Source organism: Arachis hypogaea, chromosome 13, assembly GCF_003086295.3.
Source record: "Arachis hypogaea cultivar Tifrunner chromosome 13, arahy.Tifrunner.gnm2.J5K5, whole genome shotgun sequence".
NCBI classification, from domain to species: domain Eukaryota; kingdom Viridiplantae; phylum Streptophyta; class Magnoliopsida; order Fabales; family Fabaceae; genus Arachis; species Arachis hypogaea.
Window position 1 is genome coordinate 137,198,879 of NC_092048.1, and position 23,486 is coordinate 137,222,364.

The window sequence follows — 23,486 nt, forward strand, 5'->3', positions numbered from 1 at the left end:
AAAAGGTGGAGATAGTCTAAGTCAAATAATGGAAATAATGAAAAGAAACAAAACCAAATTGAGACATGGTCCCGTTATTAAATGACGAGCACCCAATAGATTAGTACTAAATTGCCACTAGCTACTAGGCTTGCATGAATCACTCCAAAAACTACCATCCCCAATAAGGGGTCAAGTTTGGAGTTCTCCGTAGTACGTATCTCACCTATGATGTGTGTGTATAATACATTAATTATCAAATTAGTTATTTGTGATTTAGTTAGCGATTAATTTTTAATATATAATATTTTTGTTAAAATAATTTTTACATTTTAAGATGATGTTTATTAAAATTTGGTTAAGAATTTATAAATTATGAATATTGATATAAAATACGATATAATATAAAATATATAGAGATATTAATTTTAATTTTTTGTAAAATATAGAATATGAGATATATAATAAAATATTTTTTTAAAATTATAATAATTTTTTATATTTTTTTATATTAAAATACAAGCTAATATTATTAAATATTTTTAATATCTTTTTTAATTATATAAAGTATGTAAAATAATTTATTTTAATAAATAATATTATATGTTAATTTAAAATTTATTTTAAAAATATATGTTAAAAATAAAATTAAATATGTCAATACATAATAATATTTTAATATGTCTAAATGTATTTAAATATAAAAATATATATTAAATAAATGTTGAATAAATATTATGTTCAAAATATGTTCAACAAATAAATACCCTAATTTAATAAAGTATCTTTACTTCATGGTTAAGAAATAAGAACACTCAATTTTGTTAACATATATAATACATATGATATTATTAGAACTTATTTCATCTAATTTAATAATACTAACACAGAAAGGAGGTGGTAAATAGGGTTTGAGTAGGTGTGGCACTGTATGTGGCCAGAAAAAAAAATGCAAAAGATAAAAGATAAATAAGTGGCAATAATGTTTTCGGTTTTATACGTACGCTTATAATTAAGGTCACCAGCCCAGCAACTTCCATTATATACGTACGTATGGTTTCTTGTCGGTTAATTTATTTTCTCACAAACTAAAATAAAAATTGAAAATAATTAAAAAATAATATTTTAAAATAAAAATTATTAGATATATAATTAATTTTGAGGAACGCTAGAAGGCCAATAATTTTTATAATTTGTAACCATCAATTAATCATCAATAATATTTTTAATAGTGTGAAATTACATCTAATAGTATAAAATTATTCATTTTTTTACTGATTAAATGCTGGTTCTAGATTTTTTTATTATTTTTTAATAAAATTTTAGTTTTATACATAAAAAGAATAACATAATAAAATATAAGTATATAACCAACATTTTCCTTCTATTGCTTCTAAATGAGACTTAATAATATATGGTTAACTTATTTTATATTGAAAATAATTGTGTTGATAAACGTGTTCGAGCACACGTTTGCTGCCTTGCTGGTACCTTAACAACCCGCTGCCTTGCTCATTAAGCGTTAACAACATAACAAAAAAGACTTATTTTTTCCCATGTGTGGTTAACTGCCTTAACGGCTATAACTTAAAGGTGGATACTACAATGAAGATGGCATAATTGTCTTCATATGAGTATATTTCTTTTTGACCTTTGGATGATGGATTGTATGGTTAGATTTTGATATTTATAAAAGTGTTGTTTTTGTTTAAAGTGTGGCTAAATAAATAAACCACACTTTTAACCAAAGCATCTTCATGAGAAGATATTTTTGCCATCTTCATTGTAGTATCCACCTAACTTAAAACCTTACAATTCTGTTAATATAGAACTTATAAATCTTCCTACCTTGGAGAAACAAGCATCTAAACCTAACACAAAAACCAAAAAAAGGAAACAAACCGAGAAAAAGAAGGGGTTTTAGGTTCCCTCAATATCAATCCAGGTCCCTTCATCAAAGGGATTCTCTGATCTAATATATTATTCGTAGAATCAGATACTTCATCATCTTTCTAGATATCTTTCTGTGAATGAATCAAGAATAATATAGTTATATACTTCCATTTTTTGTTATTATTATCCCTTGGTTGATATAGATACACATATACATAGTTTTGATATCATAATCAAGATCAAGATCAAGATAAGGATCAAGAACATGCAGGGGGTTGAGAAGAAGTACATAACCCCTGAGGAGCTGAAGAAGCATAACAAGGCAGGGGATTTGTGGATTTCAATTCAAGGGAAAGTCTACAATGTCACAGATTGGGCCAAGGATCACCCTGGCGGTGATGTTCCCATTCTAAACCTTGCAGGCCAGGATGTAACCGACGCATTCATCGCTTACCATCCCGGCACAGCATGGCAATATCTCGACAAGTTCTTCACCGGCTACCACCTCAAAGACTACAATGTCTCCGAGGTTTCCAAGGATTACAGAAAACTCTGTTTCGAGTTTGCGAAAATGGGGCTATTCGAGAAGAAGGAGCATGTTACTCTATACACACTGTCTTCGGTTGCTGCCATGTTTGCCATGGTGGTCTACGGTGTCTTGAAATGCACAAGCGTCTGGGCTCATCTGGGATCGGCCCTTTTGCTTGGTTTGCTTTGGATGCAGAGCACATATGTTGGACATGATTCCGGCCACTATGAAGTTATGTCGAGCCGGCAATACAACAAGTTTGCACAGATTCTTTGTGGGAATTGCTTGACAGGGATAAGCATTGCATGGTGGAAGTGGACTCACAATGCACACCACATTGCTTGTAATAGTCTTGACTATGATCCCGATCTACAACACATTCCGGTTTTTGCAGTGTCTTCACGGTTCTTCACCTCAATGAAATCTTACTTCTATGATAGATGCCTCAAGTTTGATGCTCTGTCTAGATTCTTGGTGAGTTACCAGCACTGGACATTCTACCCTGTATTGTGCTTTGCAAGGCTAAACCTTTATCTTCAGACCTTTCTGCTATTGTTTTCGTGGCGGCGCAATGTCCCGGATAGAGCTTACAACATTGCTGGGATCCTTGTGTTCTGGACTTGGTTCCCACTCCTTGTTTCATGCCTGCCAAATTGGCCGGAGAGGGTGATGTTTGTGGTTGCAAGTATGGCTGCATGCTCCATTCAGCACCTCCAATTTTGCCTGAACCATTTCTCAGCCAATGTGTATGTTGGGCCGCCAAGTGGGAACGATTGGTTCGAGAAGCAGACGAGTGGGACACTGGACATCTCTTGTTCATCTTGGATGGATTGGTTCTTTGGTGGGTTGCAGTTCCAGCTTGAGCACCATCTGTTTCCAAGATTGCCAAGGGCGCAATTGAGGAAGGTTTCTCCCTTGGTGATTGATCTTTGCAAGAAGCATGGTTTACCTTACAGGAGTTTGTCTTTCATAGAGGCCAATATATGGACCCTCAAGACCCTAAGAACTGCTGCATTGCAAGCCAGGGACCACACTATCCCTCCCCAGAATCTGCTATGGGAGGCTTTCCACACTCATGGTTGAACACAGCATATATAGTTGACAATTGAGGTTTCTCTCAAGCAGATTATCATACACCTTATGGTGTTAGTTTTATTTGTTCATGTTCTATGTATATCTCAATAAGCTAAATGGTATTCTTGTACAGTTTTCTTCTGGAAATGATGTTAAATTGCTGCACATTGCATGCAAGTAACATTAGTCTTATGTATCTATCGGGATTATATGAATATCTCCTCTTATTTGCTACACTTCTGCTTTTTCAAAATTAAAATTAAATTTTCAAACTTAATTTTGCAAAACAAAAATACTAGCTGCCTAAACTTATTTTACTAAGTCCAACCAAATCATAATACTTCTTTTTCTTCGTTTTGGGGGTTCTTTTTCTCTCGTTTCATTTCTCCTTCTCTTTCTTTTTTCGGGTTTTTTATTTTAATAAATAAATTAATTATAATAATTACTAAAATAAATAATTTAAAAAATATTTACCAAAATAAATATTTTTCTTTTATCTCGTTTACATAATAATTTTGTATGTATCTCGTTTACAATATAAACGAGATAAGACAGGTAAACGTAAAACGTGTATATATCATTTGGACAATGCTAGAGAGACAAAAAAAAAAACAGCCAAAACTTATCTTATTTAACATTTATTAATTGTTGCAGCAATTAATGAATGCTAAATAAGACAAGTTATGACTGTTTTTGACTCATTTTCTTTGGTTACCAAACATTTCTGATATCATTTACAGTGTAAATAAAATACATGTATTTTCGTTAGAAAAAATTGAAAATAATGAAAAATATTAATATTATCAATAATCCAAACTTTTAGCATTTAATTAGTACATAAAAAGGTTAATAGTAAAGAATAAAATGAATATGTTTGATCAATTAATACTAAAAAGTTGATGAGATATACTATCCCATCAATTTCTCCTAACAATTGGTAAACGGTTATTTTTATTTTTCAAATTTAAATCAATCCAATTATTGAATCATAATTTAAACTAAAATTTTTTATGTACTCTTTTTTAGTATTAATTGATCAAACATATCCATTTTAAAAAATTATAAATTAAATTATGATCCAATTGGATTGATTTAAATTTAAAAAATAAAAATAACCGTTTACCCAATTGTTAAGAGAGATTGATGGGATAGTAGAGAGAGAATTGAAACCGTTATCTCTCACAATATAGTTTTAATTCTCTTTTTACTATCCCGTCAACCTTTTTGAGTACTAATTGATCAAACATATCCATTTTAATCTCTTTTACCAATCTTTTTATGTACTAATTGTATGCTAAAAGTTTGGATTATTAATAATATTAATATTTTTTATTTTTTTATTTTTTAAAAAAATACATATATCTCGTTTTCACGTCCATCTGTCTTACCTCGTTTACGGTATGCAGAATTATCTTATTTGCCGTGTAAACAAGATAAGAGAAATATTTATTTCGATAAATATTTTTTAAATTATTTATTTCGATAATTATTATAATGAATTTATTTATAAAAATCCTTCTTTTTCCTCTCCCTTCTTATTCTTCTTTTTTCATTTGATTTTTTTTTTGTTTCTTCTCCTCCACCTTTAATTCTTAATTACGAAAACAATTATCAATAATTATAATCATCTATATCATATCTTTTTAATAATTACCTTAATTATTTATTATATCTATGAACATTATATATATATATATATCTTTTAAATAATTTTTTATACAATATTTTGAATATAGTATATTTTTATTTTTGTCTATTTAATTTATCTGAATAATTGGAGAATTATTTGTTAATATTTTTAATAGTATATTATTATTTTTTACTATTCAAATCAATATTTTATTATTATATTAATTTGACAACATTTAATGAATATTTAATCAACATTTAATCAATTTTATTATTATTATTAATTTATTTTAAATATTTTAGTTCATTTTTTCTTATAGACATTGAGTTATTTGTTTATTGTATACTATACTTTTTTTTATTAAATATAAATATTTTGTAAATTTTTTTATTTTATAAATTGTTTGGTATTAGTATAAATAACAAACAAATATATAAAGTTATTTCGTATAAGATAAATATATTCATGAATAACTTATTTTAGAAGTATATTTAAGACATAAATATAAAGAAATAAATATTTTTTATATATCATAGAGATGCATACACTAGTATCACATAAATTAAAGACATGAGTTATGCATCAATTTAGGTAGTTAATTTTAGTCTTTAATTAGTTAGTTTTTAATGTTAAAACTCCTCCTGATTTTTTATGTACAAGGATTATTATAGTTGTAACCTTATCTCTGGTTTGAAATTTGGTAGGCTCACATTGACACATTATTGTTACTTCAATTCTTTCATTTCACTGTATATAGACACAACAACAACGACAACAAATACTAACAATAATTAAGAAAAAAAAAACTTGGGAAATAACTGTGAACGTAGTTGCAGGTTGAAAACAGTGAATGAATTCATTCATCAATTGAGCTGATCGAATAGAAGGTCTGTGGGTGTGGGTGTCGTGCTTAATAGTTACTAAAATCCAAAAGGGGTACAAGAATCATGAGTGCCAAAACTTCGATGTGAATTACACATGATAATTAAAGTTATATGAATTTAACGATTTAAATTAGTCAAGTGATTACTTTATTTATTTATTTAAATATAATTTTGTTAAGAAATTATTTAGAAGTGTAGTTAATTAAAGTCAATTAATTAAAAAATAGGAGATTCAAATCTACAATTTTTAGATGAATATAAAAAAATTATGTTATTTGAATTATAGTTCATTGGTGACTTATGTTGTAATTGGTTCTCTAAACTTTTTCGTTTAAATAAATATCGAGAGTTTTTTAGTCTTTTATAATGCATGCATTAATTTATTGGCCAACAACAATTTTTTTTAGTTTTCTAAAATATCTTTTAACTTAGATAGACTAAAAACTAATTCATTGTAGATCTAAATTTTATTTAAAGATGAACCGTTGGCTAATAAATATTAAATCTCCAATATCGAATCTCTAAATAAAATTTCGATCTACAATAAATTGAATTTTAATTTATTTAATTGATAATCATATTATGTGTATACAAAATACCAAATATATACTAAGTCACAAAAAAAATATTAATCACTAAAAAGAATAATATAAACTCCGTTCTTACTACTAGAAAAAGAATCCAAATAGATACTCAGTCCTGTATAAAATGTTATACTATACAAATTCAAAAATATTATTTATATATCAAAATCAGCTACTAATATATTTGTATATAAATATATATGTAATTTAATTTATTTTTAATGTGTATTTATATTTTAATATATATTTTATATTAGTGACTAATTTTAGTGTATAATTAACGTGACTCGAATTATGGGCAACCGAAATTACAATTTGGGTGTATCTGACTATCTCCATTTCAAAAGGTTCATATGAATCACACATGAGGCACACGGGCAATGTGAAACAATATGAAGGAAAGTGAGCCTAAACTGCCTGCCAGCGAGTTGTTTCGTTTTTTTTTTCAAGAAATTAAAAATAACGTTTATATTATTTTTAGTATAAAAAAATAACAATACATATACCTCTTTTTCGGATAGAAGAAAAAAAAAAAGGCCAGACATGAGCCACTTTTATTGACATATCACATGGTTAGCAATCCTTGATAGGTGGAGGACTTAATTAACGTGTCACGTGGCATGGGGCCATGGATCAGCCAATTGCGATATTTAAATCTAATTAACATTGCCTCTTTACTCTTTAGTCTGATAATGTCAATAGACAGATTCTATTTGCTCATACTAATTCTGTCCTTCCTGTTATTAACTTATTATTTATTACGATTATTAGTTTAGTAGCAACCATAGATTTGATTGGTGGTTTAATAGCTAAGCACGTCAAATCAAAATGAATTAAGAGACCCCATTTGTTCGCCAAAAGTTCAGGACATCATCGATCCCACCGTCAATATGTCATTCTTTCTTAGGCTCCAAATAATCTCCTCCTCTATTTCATCGTCCTGCTTCTGTAATCATAATAAAACCTTGCTTTGTAATTTTATTGTCCTTTAAAGGGAAGCATATTATTAACACACACCTGAAAAGAGTAATCATGATATGACTTATGTATAAAAATAAATATTTCCATAAGAAAAGAAAAATAGCAAGGTCATAAAATTTTTTTATTTTATTTCTAGAAGTTTTCCATATTTATATTTTCAGATACTAAATATCTATAATTTTAGTTTTTAATAGCACATAAATTTAATTTGCTTATCTTCATAGGCTATACATATCTGTATTTCTCTATAAAAATATACTTATTTGTGAAGTAAGAAAAAAGACAATGTACAACTAAATTTTATAATGATGTATTTTCTTAACTTTCAATTATTTCTTTCAAAATTATTTAGATATATTACATGTTTTAAAATACAGAAAATGTTGACTACTTTTTTAAAATTAAAATTAAAGGAATAATTAAAATAATAACATGCATTTATGAGAATAAATCATTCCTCTGGTAAAAATCTCTATGAGCTGTGTTATCTTTCATCATTTCCAGAGTTAGTAACTTAAAATACAAGCAGACATTGAGCACATCGTGTGTCGACCAAATCAGAACCACTTTGCTTATTTTCTTAAATCTGGTGGCCACAAACGTTGGCCATGTTGAATCACGTTTTGCGATGTTTATAATAAAAGTAATACCAGTTATACTGTGTTTAGAGTCTAAATTTTTGTTTAATTTATTTTTTTATAATAAATTTTAAATAATTTAATTTTTATATTTTAAATTAAAATTAATTTTTTTTCGACAATTGAATATCAAATCTTTTTTCATAAACAAACTTGCATATTATTATTATTAAGTTTTTAATTTGTCTATTATTGTAAATCTAAGAATAGTAAATCGTATCATCATATATTCATATCCATATAAACAAAAGAAAAATTTCTTAATACAGCTAAGCTAGCGTAACATGCCTGGCATTACCGAGTTATTATCTAAATAAATATGAAACTCGAAAATGTTACACAAACCATGCAAATATATATATACTCACACACATTTCTTTTGTCTATATGAGATATTAAATTTATTCCAATACATATTACTTACAATATACAAAACTTTTTGTCTTCTAGAGTCTAACTTATAAGATTTGAGACTCAAATTCACAATTTTTTTTCATCTCCATTTTATCACCCAAACAAAATCATGTCGACAATAAATATATATATTTATTCTGAAAAATTGGAAAAACATTATATTCAGGTCCCTCACCGTGTCTCTTTTTCTAGGTGGGGATAAAACTCCACTCAGTTACTTTCCTGGCAATTAGTCCAAGTCAAATATTGGAAAGGTTCAAAAACTAACAAAGAAGTAAACAAAATATCGATCAAAATCGGCTTAGAAAACACACCCTCTTATATATAGAAGGTTCGTATATTTAATAATTAGTGACAGCAGTTAACTACTTTTGCTTCTTAAAAAAAAATAGCTAAACCCAATTATTTAATATATCAGTATAATACTTGTACGCTACTTGTAAATTACTCAACTCTAATTTAAACTTTTAATCCAACGTGATTCATAATAAAAGCACCAACAAATAAATACCTATGGAATAATATAAAGTAATGCGATTTTGAGTTAGTTTATAACTTTATATACATGGAATAATATATAATAGTTAAATTTTATAAAAATAATTAAAAATATTATCTCTTTATTACACATAAAAGTATGAAACAAAACAACATTTGAAAAATAAATAGACATTTGTTAATAAAACTCATGTATCCATTTATAATATTTAAGTATTTAATTAATAAGTAAAGAAGATATTAAATGTCAACTAAATAACAAATTAGAATAAAATAAACAAAATTGTATGACTTTGATGGTCTATCAATTGAATCCTAGGAACAATACCTATTATAACGACATATACTTAAATAATGATCTATTGTTTTATTCGTTTAAAAAAGGATAAATACGATTTTGGTCCTAACGTTGAGGGTCAGAATCAAAATCGTCCCTCTTGTAATTTTGGATTTAAAATCGTTCTTAACATATTTTTTGTATTAAAATCGTCCTTTTAAATTTTTTTAGACAAAAATACCCTCCACTACCATAAGCACCTTTACCTCCATCACCACCACCACTTTTACTCCCACCATCACCTTTACCTCCACCACCAAGAAAAACAACATCAATACAATCAACACAAATTCAACAAATCCAAAAATCAGAAATTCAACAAATCAACACAAATTTAACAAATCCAGAAATAAAAAATTCAACAAATCAACCCAAATTCAACGAATTCAACAACCAAATCAAAAAATAACAAATCAAAATCAGAAGCAGGCAATCACAAATACAGAAGCAGAGACAGTCATAGAATCAGAAACAGAAACTCAAGCAGAAGCAGATGCAAAAGAAGAAGATGCATTCAAGCAGAAGCAGATGCAGAAGAAGAAGATGCTGATGTAGAAGTCGAAGCTGCAGAAGCAGATGCAGCAGAAGAAGCAGATGCAAAACCACCGCTGCTGCTGTCCGAAAAGCCATCTCTTCTGCGAACCAAGAATGAGGTGAGAGAGGGCTGCAAAGGAGGGAACTGCTCTGCCCATCGCCGCCTGTGCTGCCAAATCCGTCACGGTCAACTGCCACAGGGTCGCCGTCAAGTTGTATCGGAGGAGGGGGCACCGTTGCCGTGCCTCCATCGTCACTGAAGACGCCGGTGGTCACCGCTGCCTGTGAGGGAGAACGCGTGAGGCGGTACTGTGAATAGGGATTCTGCCACCAGAGCTGCCCAGAACCCCCTCTTCCCGGCGCTCCCTCTCTCTTTCCCCTCTTCTCTTCTCCCCCGTTGCAACCCCTCTCCTTTCTTCTTTCTTCCGGCGACGGCAACGGCAGCTCCAAGCTTCGCCGGCGCCGTCCCCTCTCCCCCCCTTCCCCTTCCCCCTCTCCCTCCCCTCCCCCCTTCGCATTTCCTTTCAGCCCCCACCCCCCAAAAACGCGTTTCCTCTCCCCCCCAACGTGTTCTTTTCTTTTTTTTTATAATTTTATAAATTTTTTTATTATTAAAATAGAGGGTATTTTTGTAATAAAATTAAAAATTTTTTAACAAAGGACGATTTTAATACAAAAAAAACACGTTAAGGATGATTTTAAATCAAAATATACATCAGGGACGGGCTCGATTCCAACCCTCAACGTGAGGGACCAAAACAATACTTATCCCTTTAAAAAACCTAATACTATATATTTTTTTAAATTAACCCATCAAATTAAATAAAAAAATCCTAAATGCGACTCACGATGATCTCAAAAAACAATGAGACCTTAAAAAAAATTTGATCTTTAATCTTTATTTTTATGAGACTGATTAATCTTTCTGTCAATATTTTCTCTATGTATTAATAAAATTGAATAAAGTTACATAAAATGTTAAATTGTTGATTTATCCATTAAAAATCAATCAAGACTAATATTTTTTTCTGTTGAAAATCTCATTATCTTTTAATAATAATGGTCAAGACTATTTAATTTTTTATTTTATTTTTTATTAATTTTTTTAAATACATTAGCTAAATTTATTATGTAAAACTAAAAAATATTAATAATTTTTAAATTATTTTTATAAAAATATATTAGTAATTAATATATCCAAGGTAGATAGAATCGCGAGTTGATTCGCGGAAACGTACGAGTTTACGTTTCTACTCTCTCTTTCCGTTGCGCTTCTACTACTCGAGTCACTGAAGTTGGTTATGAATAGAAACGCCGAAAAAAATCGCAGAGTCGTCAGAATCGCGGTTTTGCAGGCAATCTACGGTTGGAAAAAAAAGTTGGACCAAAACTTGGTTTTGCTGTGCAATACAGAACCCACTTGAATCCCAAGCATAATGTGCTGAGAAGGTGTTAGAACCTTCAATTTTCCTCTATTTTTTCCTCTCAATTGCTTCTGATGTGTGTAACCCACTATGCCTTTTTTTTCTATTTCATTATTTCAATAGGGGTTATTCTATTAGAAGAGAGATAAGGATATGTCTGGGAAAAAAATTATTATTTTGAACAAAAACAATAAAAAGAAGTAAAGAGTTGAAATGGTGGTGTGAGAAATGAAAATTTTGAAGAAAAGTAAAGATGACAGAGGGCAATTGAGAAGAGAGTGGCGATGGACCTGAAATGATTAATAAATCTGGTTTATTTTTATTTTATTTTTCTTTTGAAAACTTTAAACTTTTTTCTTTATTCTTTTCTTTTTGAAGTCAATTTTTTTTAATGAATATCTTAGGGCTGTCAAACGGGCTAGCCCGGTCCATTTAGGCCCAGCCCATTAAGTTCATGGGTTAAACGGGCTGGTTCATTTAAGCCCGCTTTGTTCGCGGGCCAAAATTTTTTAGCCCGGACCGTTTATAGTCAGCCCGATGGGTTAAACGGGCCAGCCCGTTTATCATTTTATTTTATTTTTTGAAAAATATTTTGACAAAAAATACCACTTTTAGGTCAAAAACCATTTAAATTTTTTTTTTTTAGTTGATGGGTCGGATTTTCGGGTCGGATCGGAAAAAATATTAGCTAAAAGTGTTACTTTTTTTTAAAAAATGAAAAAAAAAATTAAATGGGCTACCCGTTTAGCCCGCGGGCTAGCCCGTTTAACCCGTCATTTTTTTCGGGTTAATCGGGTTCAGCCCGTTTAGCCCGAAATTTAAACGGGTTTAATTTTAGGGGCAAAGTCCGCCCATTTAAACGGATAAACGGGCTGGTCCGATGGATTTAGCCCATTTTGACGGCCCTAGAATATCTCTTATTGATTTTTTTTATATCCTTTATTTATTATTTACTTTATTGCTTTTAGTTAGACGAGCTTAGCCAATTTTTTTTTTGTCCAAATGGTGTTTTGGGCTTATGGCATATACATATGATATAATTATGAATTATTAAATTATTTTTTGTTAAAATTAATTTGAGAATTAGTTATAAAATTTGTTTTATTCGTTAATCTTTTTTATATTTTTTTATAATTTACGAGTTATGTTTACGTTTCGTTTTACGATTTTACGAATTACGATTTTATCATAGTCGACCGAGTTAAAGTAAAAACTACGAGTTTATTACATTGAATATATCGCATAAATATATTTTAAAAAGATAATGATAGAACTAACCAACTTTATGAAAATTAAATATCAAAAATTAAAAGAAATATCTTTTTATTTAAAAATGTTATAATCCTTAAAAAAATTATTAGAGAATGGGTTGGATATTCAATTAAATTACATTACAAAATATATACATAGCAGACTCCATCGTCTAGGCTCAAGAAGAGACTTTTCTCGAAAGTAGCATCTATGTTTATATTTTAGAAAAAATTTTAAGTGTATTAAAAATATTAGTATTTTAATTATTTTAACCGTTAATTTTAATTAACATGTATTATATATATTTTTTATAATTAAAATTAATAAACGATTAAAATAACTAAAATATGGATATTTTTGATACATTTAAAATTCTTCCTATAAATTATAGCGATAAAGATTGATATTTTTCATGCGGTACCATAACTATACTTCTAGTCTTGTAGGACCGGATGGAAGACTTATTCCGTTATTGTATTTAAATAATAATATATGATAGATGTATACTAAAATTAATGGTTAAAATTAATTATTAATATAAAATATATATTAAAATGTAAAAATAAATTAAAAATAATATTTAATTTTTTAAAATACATTTCATTCTTTAAAAATAAAAATGTAATATTTGGATATTTTACATGTTATATTAGAGATGAGTAGTTTATCATGTATGCAATTTGATTTGTGATGTTATTATATTGGTGTTAATGTGTGTATAATAATAAATTAATGAAAGTGCAGGCTGGCACAGCATGAGCATGGTAGTGTCAGCTTCCGCATGTGATGTGTGAGAGCGAGACTGAGAGGTGAGAGCATCACATTCTCCGTTCCCCAAAATATCTCAGCATCGACTTTAACCCACTCTCAATACGTTGCAACGCGCTTTACCATAACTAGCCTGTGCCCCACCCACCCATTCACACCCTCATTCTTCGCTGGTGTTTTGCTTCTTAAGCATATCCTTTCCACCTTGGGTGGTTACTTTCTAAATCGTTTAATTTAATATACAAGTTATAAATAAATCTACCTAGGAGATCCCAAGCATTTTCCCCCCGAGAGAGAGAGAGAGAGAAAAACGGGGTTTTAGGTTCAGATTCGGCGTTCCTGCCGCCCCCTTTCTTTCTCATTCTCTGCCTTGCCGCCGCACACTCAATCTCATTCACCGCTACACCTCCTTTCTTCTCTGTTCTCTGTTCGCTTTCTCGACTCCCTGCTGATCTGATCCATCTTCTCCACTTTAGAACTTCAGGTACATTGAATTCGGTTTCGTTGTTATTTCAGTTATTCTGATTCTCAAACTGAAATTTGCTATTAATTAGGAGGAGGCTGTTATATTTGTTAAGAATTAGGATGCTGATGTTATCATGATTACGAAACTGCTTATGCTTATATTTGAAACATGCGTTATGGATATATATATATCACTTTGAATGCCGATCTTTAGCGCAAGTTTATTTATTTATTTACATGATACTGTGGCAGGAGAGTACCATGGGCATAGTTTTGGCTTCATCATCATCATAATCAATATCAATATTAGGATCAAGATCATGCAGGTTGTTGAGAAGAAGTACATCACCCCGGAGGAGCTGAAGGAGCATAACAAGCCAGGGGACTTGTGGATTTCGATCCAGGGGAAAGTCTACAACGTCACAGATTGGGCCAAGGATCACCCTGGCGGTGATGTTCCCATTACAAACCTTGCTGGCCAGGACGTAACCGATGCGTTCATCGCTTATCATCCTGGCACAGCGTGGCAATATCTCGACAAGTTCTTCACCGGCTACCACCTCAAAGACTTCAATGTCTCTGAGGTCTCCAAGGATTACAGGAAACTCTGGGTCGAGTTTGTGAAGATGGGGCTATTTGAGAAGAAGGAACATGTTACTCTATACACACTGTCTTCAGTTGTTGTCATGTTTGCCATTGTGATCTACGGTGTCTTGAGCTGCACTAGCGTCTGGGCTCATCTGGGATCTGCCCTTTTGCTTGGTTTGCTTTGGATGCAGAGCACATATGTTGGACATGATTCTGGTCACTATGAAGTTATGTCAAGCCGCCAATACAACAAGTTTGCACAGATCCTTTGTGGGAATTGCTTGACTGGAATAAGCATTGCATGGTGGAAGTGGACTCACAATGCACACCACATTGCTTGCAATAGTCTTGACTATGATCCTGATCTACAACACATTCCGGTTTTTGCCGTGTCTTCACGGTTCTTCAGCTCTATGAAATCTTACTTCTATGGTAGATACCTCAAGTTTGATGCTCTGTCTAGGTTCTTGGTGAGTTACCAGCACTGGACTTTCTACCCGGTGTTGTGCTTTGCAAGGGTAAACCTTTACCTTCAGACATTTCTGCTATTGTTCTCGAGGCAGCGTAATGTCCCGGATAGAGCTTACAACATAACTGGAATCCTTGTGTTCTGGACTTGGTTCCCACTCCTTGTTTCATGCTTGCCAAATTGGCCGGAGAGAGTGATGTTTGTGGTTGCAAGTATGGCTGCATGCTCAATTCAGCACCTCCAATTTTGCCTCAACCATTTTGCGGCAAATGTGTATGTTGGCCCGCCGAGTGGGAATGATTGGTTCGAGAAGCAGACGAGTGGGACACTGGATATCTCTTGCTCATCTTGGATGGATTGGTTCTTTGGTGGGTTGCAGTTCCAGCTTGAGCACCATTTATTTCCAAGATTGCCAAGGGCACAATTGAGGAAAGTTTCACCATTGGTGATTGATCTTTGCAAGAAGCATAATTTGCCTTATAGGAGTTTATCTTTCTTTGAGGCCAATCTATGGACTCTAAAGACCCTAAGAACTGCTGCATTGCAAGCCAGGGACCACACTATCCCTCCCCAGAATTTGCTATGGGAGGCTTTCCACACTCATGGTTGAAGACAGCATAGTTGACAATTGTGACTTCTCTGGAGCATATTATCAAACACCTTGTGGTGTTAGTTTTATTTGCCCCTTGTTTTCTGAATTGGGCAATTGGAGTGAGATTAGGATTATACGTCTATCGGGAATGTATCAAATTATGAGCGATGATTCATTCAATAATAAAATCTTTTCCTTTTATGAATGTAGTTAGTTAGAAGAAAGTGAAAAAAAGTGGCGGGTTTTGCTAATTCTACACAAGAAGACAAATACAATAATAAGAACAGTAAGGGCAATGCAAATTAAGATAGATTCCCACTTGTTAACGTGATAAGATAAGTATTCGTAAACGATGGAGTGGTCATTTCCATAAATTTGGGCAACTAATCAACTACACACCTTTATTTAATAGAAACAAATGCTCAAGAATATCCAATGATGCTGTAGTATTTGACTATTTCCAATACTTAGTACATTCGAAGTCTTAATGTGGAAGAAACTTAGCAGATATTTATTTGAGATTGCGGTATACTAGTCTTTGGAATTGGTCCATGGCCATTGGGATTACTGGTTTCAGATCCCTGACTTATCAAACGTATATTGTTACTGGTTTTCCTATTCATTCCCCTTTTAAAAACAACCAATGATTTTATTTTGCTTTATTATGTCTGATGTTTGCAATAAACAAATTTTTCTTTAAACATATTTGTGTTTAGTTTTTTTTTTTATCGCATTATTCATAATTCTTTATTTCTTTTAGATATTTCTCTCTAATTATTTATCTATTTTTATCTAATGTGCTCTCCTGGTTGAAATGTTTTGTTGATTTCCTCAGAACGTTTTTCTTGAGACAGAAAAATAGAATTTCATTAATGAAAATTACAAGTACAAACAATTATAAGTTCAATATCACAACACTACAGATTATTATAAATCATCAAAAAGCATGCAGGGCATAGTGGCATAGGGGCATACCCTTTAATCCCTGTATAGGTATTTAGGTACATATAATACCATATTTCATTCTTGTACCCGAACTTTTGCTTAAACTCAACTCTTAGAATTGCAACCAAATTCTATACATAGTTACACACACTTCTGGACCTATGTTTGTTCAAATTAGTCCCTTCAAAGTTGTTGATTTTTTTTTTTTTGGACCGGGAAAGTTGTTTTACATTAGCCGACGACAACACATACTTTTCTGTTTGACGATATTTTATTTGAATTTTGGCCCACAAAGAAAATTGTTGAGAGGCAACTGACTCAATTCAATTAGTGGGCTACAGTAGAACCTAAGGCCCGGATTTCTTGTAACTGGTATCCAATAATTCAAGGATCTATATAACAAAATCAACAACCATTCAAGATTCAACACAATAAGGGTGCTACCGTGCTAGTAATATTGAGAATATTTTACCAAATATATATATATATACTGAGAATATTATTCACCCGAAAGAAAAAAAAAAAAAAACATATTGAGAATATTATCTCTACCCGACTACCCATGATAGACACATTTTATACCTCACAAGCCAGAAAAAAAGAGACATTTTAATACCATAGAATAATTAAGAATTTATCTCTCTACCAAAGAATTAAAAAGAGTTAATAGTCAAAATCGTCTCTAAAAGATATTTCGATCTCCATTTTCGTCCTCAAAAGATAAAATTAATCAAATTCGTCCCCAAAAGATAACCAACCTAATCGCATTAGTCCTTCCGTTATCTCCTGCGTTGAGGTGGCCAACGCTCGCTGACATGGCTTTTAACTGCCAGTATGGCAGCTTAGTGTACCCTCTTGTTAATAATAAGATAAGTTTATTAGATTAATTCAAATCACTTCCTAAATCGATGAACTCTAATCCCAAATTCAACCATTGAAGCAATTCAAAAACTTCCTCAAAAGAAAGACGTCATAGTCTGAGATATAGAACTTTCTTCTATTCACCAGGAAATTTTTATGTTTTGGTCTTTTTAGACACTTATTGCAAAAACAACACAATAAAGGGGGAATACCATTGAAGTCTTTCCTCATAAATTATGAATTCTAATGAAAAAAAAAAAATTTCTCCCTTTCTTGTAAATATGTATGTGTGCTTATCCTGCCATTCCGAATGTGTCCACTCTTGGCTCAAAGGTTCCAATAACCATGCTAAAACTTCTTGCTGCTGTTGAATCCTGTGCAATTAAGGAATAACAAGAAAATGTTAATTGATATCTTGACTGACTTTACACCAAAATGAAAGGAATATTGATAGAATTATCTGTTATATCCGATTATTACCCAGCAACAGAAGCCATCACAAGAAAAGCTTCACCTAGAAGATTATGCTCTCCTCGAAGCAAACAACCTTCCCTTTGCAAACATCCAATGGTATTGGCAATGCCCTGCATATAACATTGCAAGAGTAAATAAACACACTAGATCTCCCAAACTATGCTCTGGACATCAGAGCACTTTCAACTTAAGATTATATGAAATTTTGTAAATGTATTAGAAAGCCAGGATATTCTGTTAAGATGCAATTATCCTTTCAGTAAAGTTTCACAAGAACTAAAGTCAAACAGATGTATGAATGATGTTAAGATTAAAAACAAGAATATATGACAAATTTGTCAAAGAGAAACCAACTGAACATCTAATCCAATATTTTATAACTAATAACTAACTACCTGTTCAAGATAGAAAGGAAGTATGCTGCTATCTCCAACAATACTTTGCAAGTTAGAAGCGCCTAGTGACACCATATTTTCACATATAAATTCCACAAATGCATATTAACCATCATCTATAGATTCTAGATTTGAGCCAGATCTGTACAAAAACTCAAAATCTTGAGGAAGGGGGACAAGAATACCAAAGCAACCAATGATTGAATTTGGGATTAGGGTCCATGGACTTAGGGACTGATTTAAATTGACTAATAAATTTATCTTATCAGTAATAAGAGGGTACACTAAGCGAGTGCCATGCTGGTAGTTAACAGGCCATGTAAGCGAGCGTTAACCACCTCAGCGCAGGAGATGACGGAAGGACTAACGCGATCAAGATGGTTATCTTTCAGAGACGAATTTTATTAATTTTATCTTTCAGAGACAAAAATAGAAGTCGAGGTATCTTTCAGGACCATTTTGACTATTAACTCGAATTAAAATAGAAGAGCAACAACAAAGCAAAGAGAATAATATAACAAGATGCCTAAGATTCTTAGGCTAAGAAGTAAAAACTAAGCAGCGTGCCACTTCACACAAATAATGACCGACAGACAAAAACAAAACTGTGATCCATGCACAAAGAAGTCATTATCTTTCATAATACTTGAATCTAACTAACAAGAGAACATCATGAATCGGCTCCCTTGACAAACAGGACCTATATCTTGTTGAGCAGCATCTGCAACATTGTCAGACAACCAAACCATCTGATTGAAGGCTTTAGGTATCAAATTTGAATGATGGCCATTTAAGTCAAATTCTTTGATAATATAACAAAATTAAAGCACATAAATTGGACTTTGATCCAAAATTTTAGTGATAATAGGGCATGGTTCCCCCACTTTCATTGGATGCTATCAGTAACAAGAAGTAAAAACTTAATCCGAAAAACATGTTAGAACTTCCTCACACCCAAAGACATTTGTCCGAATTGTGATGCAGATAACAATGAAGAAACAGCACCTGGAGGGGGAAAAACAAATCAATATACATTGAAAATCAATGGAGCTATTAAAGGGCAAGTTTCTCACCTAGTTTATAAAGATACAACATCTGGGTCACTGTAACTCAAACTAAAACAAAAGAGTTCACCAATTCTAGGCAAGATACCGATACAGTTTTCTGTCATTTTCATCCCTCTCCAAAAAGTCCCGTTCAATCAGGGACTCTATCCGTTTCTTTACCTCGGTTGGGTTCGCAAGAAATCGTGATTGCAACTGCTTTGTGACCTCGGCTATAAGGTTATTATGATCAAGTTGCTTCCTAGATTTCATGATCCTCACTATGGCTGCTTCAATCTGTGGCTTCCGGTCCTCCTCCACTCTCTGTCGAGTTTCCTGTTTCTCAGGCTCCGATTCCTTTTGTGCAACTACAGTTCCTATTTTCACCTTGTATAGTTTGCTACTGAACTTGTCATTAACAAAGAATGCATCATCCTCCCCAACATCTTTACTCATAGGCTCTTTCCTAAGGACATTTCTTCCTTTAACTAAAGCCAACGATTGCAGGCATCTCTTAAGATCTGAAGCAGGAATCTCAGTCGCTTGCTCAATCTCCTTGTAGCTAAGTCTGTCCGCATTATTAAAAAGCATAAGAACACACATTTGGTAAGTGGATACGTTTAGTTCATGCTTCTGACCTTTCCCAAAGGTTGCTTTTAAGTCTGCAGTGCCCATATTAGTTTGCCAGGACAATCTCCGGCCGGTGTGGGTTCCGAGGTAATATGATCGAAACTTCTCACAAAGGGCAGACATTTCGGCTGGCAGGTTGCACGTAACACTGGACTGAGTTGGCCACGACCCAGTTGTCAGGACCTGTACAGTAAGTGTAGGACCATCAACAAGTTCGGGGTGGCTGGCATAAAAGCCCTGCATAGTGTCCTGGGAGGTTTTCATGTCTGTAAACATGCCCTCTAATTTGGATGTAAACTGGTAACCACATTCCGTCTTGAGCTTAACTATGAGACTTCTCTCTGCATCATCAGAAACGGTTTTTCCTGACAGAAGTCGCTTTGCCAGATGCTGTTTGTAATACTTCTCAAAAACATCCTTTTCTTGCAAGTAACGGAATAGCATCATCACCTTGTCAAGGGTAACCTCTACATCATCCTCACTAACCCCTTTCAGACCTTTACGAAGTTTATCATCAACAAACAGCGAAATAAACTCTGGAGATCGAGGGTTCAAGTTAATGAAATATTCAAAGGAGGAATTCAAAGCATTCTGGAAAGATTTGTCATTGTTAAATGCAAAGTTGATAATCTTGTCATATTTGTCCTTCTCATCTAAGAGCCTCTGCACGAATTCTACAGGATCCTTCAACCTTTCAGGATCATTAACAAGCTGCTTGCCGGTTTCTTTGATGTGTTCAGTCATGACTTCTCGAATTTTTGAGAGACCATCGGGAACACGACGGAACAAATTATACATTCTACCCAAATCATCATATTTATCATCAGAAAACATGTGTACCAATCCAGAATTCTCCATATGGATTAATCTAAGCATGTGATTTTCAATCATCTCCTTCTCCACCACATTAGTGATCTTCTTTTCAGTCCTGGGATCCAAGTAATGGCTCACTCTATCTATTTCTTCATTCAGACGCCTCTCAGCTTTCTTCAAATAATCACCACAATCGCAACACTCAATGAATTTCTGGGATTCTACCCGGTAGAACTCAGCTGAAACATGAAGAAAATGCAGTTCAAATTCATGCACATAAACAGAAGGACCCAAATCCACGAGCATCTTTGTTATATTTCTCATTATCCCTCTATCAATAACATCCCCAGTGCGTTCACTATGTACTAATTCCAGAAGTGTGTTCAGTAACCGATTCCTGATCTGATTGGAATAAATAACGATTTCTCTCCAAAGGTTCAAGCCGAGTTCATGAACAGGGGTCTTCTGGGTGCTTGGTATATAAGTCCTGTCCATGTACATAAGTATGTCTCTAATCATTTGCAATGCCTTATTATGATCATTCCATTTTCTGTTCAGTTCTTCCAGAAAGGAACCTCCTTGAGCAGCTTCAACAGATTTGGCTATTTCTTTTAGATGTCCAGTCATGGTAGCAACCAGTCCTGAATACAGCTTCTCACCGAATTTGTGAAGCACCATATTGTATGCATTTCTAAATCCACACACAAATAGAAGGGTGATATTAAAAGAACTATCGATTTTCCTTATGAAAACCAAAAAGATATAAACACATTTTTAGTCCCTCCAATACATGATAAAAAATCCAACCCATATTTGTCATACACAAACATGCTGTACACTTTACTACGCCCAAGAGAGTTACTACTTAGGCAATACAGAATCCATGCTTAATCACCATGTGACATCACTTGGATTTTCAAAACTACCATTTGATGAGCTATCAAAACTACAAAAAAAGAAAATAAGAAAGGGCAAAGACAACGAGTCTAACTACAGGTACTGACTAAAGGGCACAGCCAAAGTCATGATTAGTGAATTGTAATAACAACATATATCAACATCTATGTAGCTCACCCTCAACAACTAAATGTTTGAGAGCGAAATCGGCATATCATAGCACTACATGCATAAATAGAACAAAAAACAATGAATTTATTTCTAAGGTAAATCATCGTTTGATAAACATTCCTAATGCTGAGTATGTGAACAGGCAATAGACAATACCTTAATCTAAACATGAACAACACCTCTATGAGCAACATCCCTAATCCCCAATCTCCTCTAGTTTTGTTTTTTTCTTTTATACATAATAATAATAACTAGAATCATATAATCATCAAGAGGAACTCAGTACCTTATCTACATAATACGCATCAATCATTTAAGGCATACATAATAATAAAAAAAGAAACCAAAATTATTTTTAAGGGGAAAGGGAAGAAATTGGGGAGAAAACCTGTAAAGCTCTTCAAAGCTGAGACCACTGGCGTTGTGATTGTAAATCTCATGAATAGCATGTTCGAGAATCTTCCATGTCTTGTCGGCATATTTCGGATCTATGACAACCCTATGCTTGAAAGCTTCTATCTGAAAATTTCTCTTCCTCTGGTTACTCATCTTCTCCCACTTCCACCCCAAAAATCGAACCTTTCCTGCGACCCAAAACCCTTCCCTCTTCAGATTTACTCAAACCCCGAGATCGATGAGGTTGCACCAGAAATGAGCATGCAAAGAAATCGGGTCAAAAAGAAAAATTGGATTCTTTTTCTCTGTCTCTCTTTAAAGAGAAATTTATGGATGTTGATGAATCATTTGGCAGGATTTAATAATAAATTGATTTTGGAAACTTTGAATGATTGGACTTTTTTTTTCGGGTGTGTGTCGGAGATGAAGAAGATGATGATGATGCTGATGATGGGACCCTTGGGCTTGGGTGCTGTTGTTTCTCGAAATTGTGGTTTATAATGGCGAAACGACCTAAAACGAAACGAAACGTTTCTTCTGGGAGTTTCGCGTTACACTTATATTATTCTTGTGTTGTGTGTGTTAATACTTAATTCACTAATACTACTAGTGATTCACTTGGCAGCATTACATTCTAAGCAATTCTCATTTTTTGTTCCTAAAAATATTGCTAGTAATTGTGCAAGAGAATTTTACTTGGTTTACAAATGGGAATTTGTATTAAAAATATAAATTTTATTAAACACTGTTTTAAGAGGAATAATTAAGAAAGTAAAAAATAAAAAGAAAGTATTTTTAATAATTTTTTTGTTAAGTATCTTTAAATAGTATTTTTAAGACACTTATATTCAACAATCAAAAAATATATCTATACTTATATTTTGTATATATAATAAGAATGTAGGAAGGATTGGTGTCTAATTTTTATTTTTAAATATTTGTTATTATATATACATTTTTGTTACTTTCAATACTTAAATCCAACACCTTTCAATTAAGTTATAGATCACTTGTCATTTCAACTAATTTTTTTTATTCATTTTATATACAATAAATAAACGAGTGAATTAATAAACACTTTACTACTAAATAATGCACTAGTATATATGTAATATAAGTTTCCATATATTTATTACATTAAAAAACTATTAAGAAAAATGCTCATACTTTGAATCGTATCATTTTTCATCGTTCGATCAATGTATAACCTCTTAAGTAGTAAACTAGCAAAGATAAAGCATAAAACTCGTATACGTGACAATTTATAATTGAGTAATACTACCGAGTTAAAATATTATAGATAATAAATAAAGATATATAATTAATAAT

At 32.2% G+C, this 23,486-nt stretch overlaps 3 protein-coding genes across 5 annotated transcripts; 2 read left to right on the forward strand and 1 right to left on the reverse strand.

Moving 5' to 3' along the window:
- Positions 1 to 1,782: 1,782 nt before the first annotated feature.
- Positions 1,783 to 3,711, forward strand: LOC112791921 (delta(8)-fatty-acid desaturase 1-like). Its single transcript, XM_025834959.2, has one exon. The coding sequence runs from the start codon at positions 2,138 to 2,140 to the stop codon at positions 3,482 to 3,484; it is 1,347 nt and encodes a 448-aa protein (XP_025690744.1). The 5' UTR covers positions 1,783 to 2,137; the 3' UTR covers positions 3,485 to 3,711.
- A 9,621-nt stretch (positions 3,712 to 13,332) lies between these two features.
- On the forward strand, positions 13,333 to 15,737 carry LOC112791923 (delta(8)-fatty-acid desaturase 2). The gene is made up of 2 exons (XM_025834961.3): positions 13,333 to 13,902; positions 14,136 to 15,737. Exon 2 carries the CDS (start codon positions 14,204 to 14,206, stop codon positions 15,548 to 15,550), a length of 1,347 nt encoding a protein of 448 aa, XP_025690746.1. The 5' UTR covers positions 13,333 to 13,902; positions 14,136 to 14,203; the 3' UTR covers positions 15,551 to 15,737.
- Positions 15,738 to 17,455: 1,718 nt separating this feature from the next.
- Positions 17,456 to 22,736, reverse strand: LOC112791922 (cullin-3A). Of its 3 annotated transcripts, XR_003197298.3 has the most exons (4): positions 22,150 to 22,727; positions 19,281 to 21,384; positions 17,819 to 17,922; positions 17,456 to 17,712 (listed from the first exon to the last, which is right to left on the reverse strand). XR_003197298.3 is itself a non-coding variant. In XM_025834960.3 (2 exons), the coding sequence occupies exons 1-2, from the start codon at positions 22,308 to 22,310 to the stop codon at positions 19,347 to 19,349; spliced, it is 2,199 nt and encodes a 732-aa protein (XP_025690745.1). In that variant the 5' UTR covers positions 22,311 to 22,736; the 3' UTR covers positions 19,128 to 19,346. The 3 variants fall into 3 exon arrangements, 1 of the variants encoding a protein (XP_025690745.1); XR_003197297.3 differs by lacking the exons at positions 17,456 to 17,712; positions 17,819 to 17,922 and adding an exon at positions 19,128 to 19,212 and having other exon boundaries at positions 22,150 to 22,732; XM_025834960.3 differs by lacking the exons at positions 17,456 to 17,712; positions 17,819 to 17,922 and having other exon boundaries at positions 19,128 to 21,384; positions 22,150 to 22,736.
- Positions 22,737 to 23,486: the final 750 nt, after the last annotated feature.

Excerpts from the sequence above, each read along its gene's own strand:
- LOC112791923 (XM_025834961.3), top strand. The coding sequence starts at position 14,204 with ATGCAGGTTGTTGAGAAGAAGTACATCACCCCGGAGGAGCTGAAGGAG.
- LOC112791921 (XM_025834959.2), top strand. The coding sequence starts at position 2,138 with ATGCAGGGGGTTGAGAAGAAGTACATAACCCCTGAGGAGCTGAAGAAG.
- LOC112791922 (XM_025834960.3), bottom strand. The coding sequence starts at position 22,310 with ATGAGTAACCAGAGGAAGAGAAATTTTCAGATAGAAGCTTTCAAGCAT. Across the intron at positions 21,385-22,149 it reads AGCTTTGAAGAGCTTTACAG|AAATGCATACAATATGGTGC; the intron begins GTTTTCTCCCCA and ends GTGTGGATTTAG.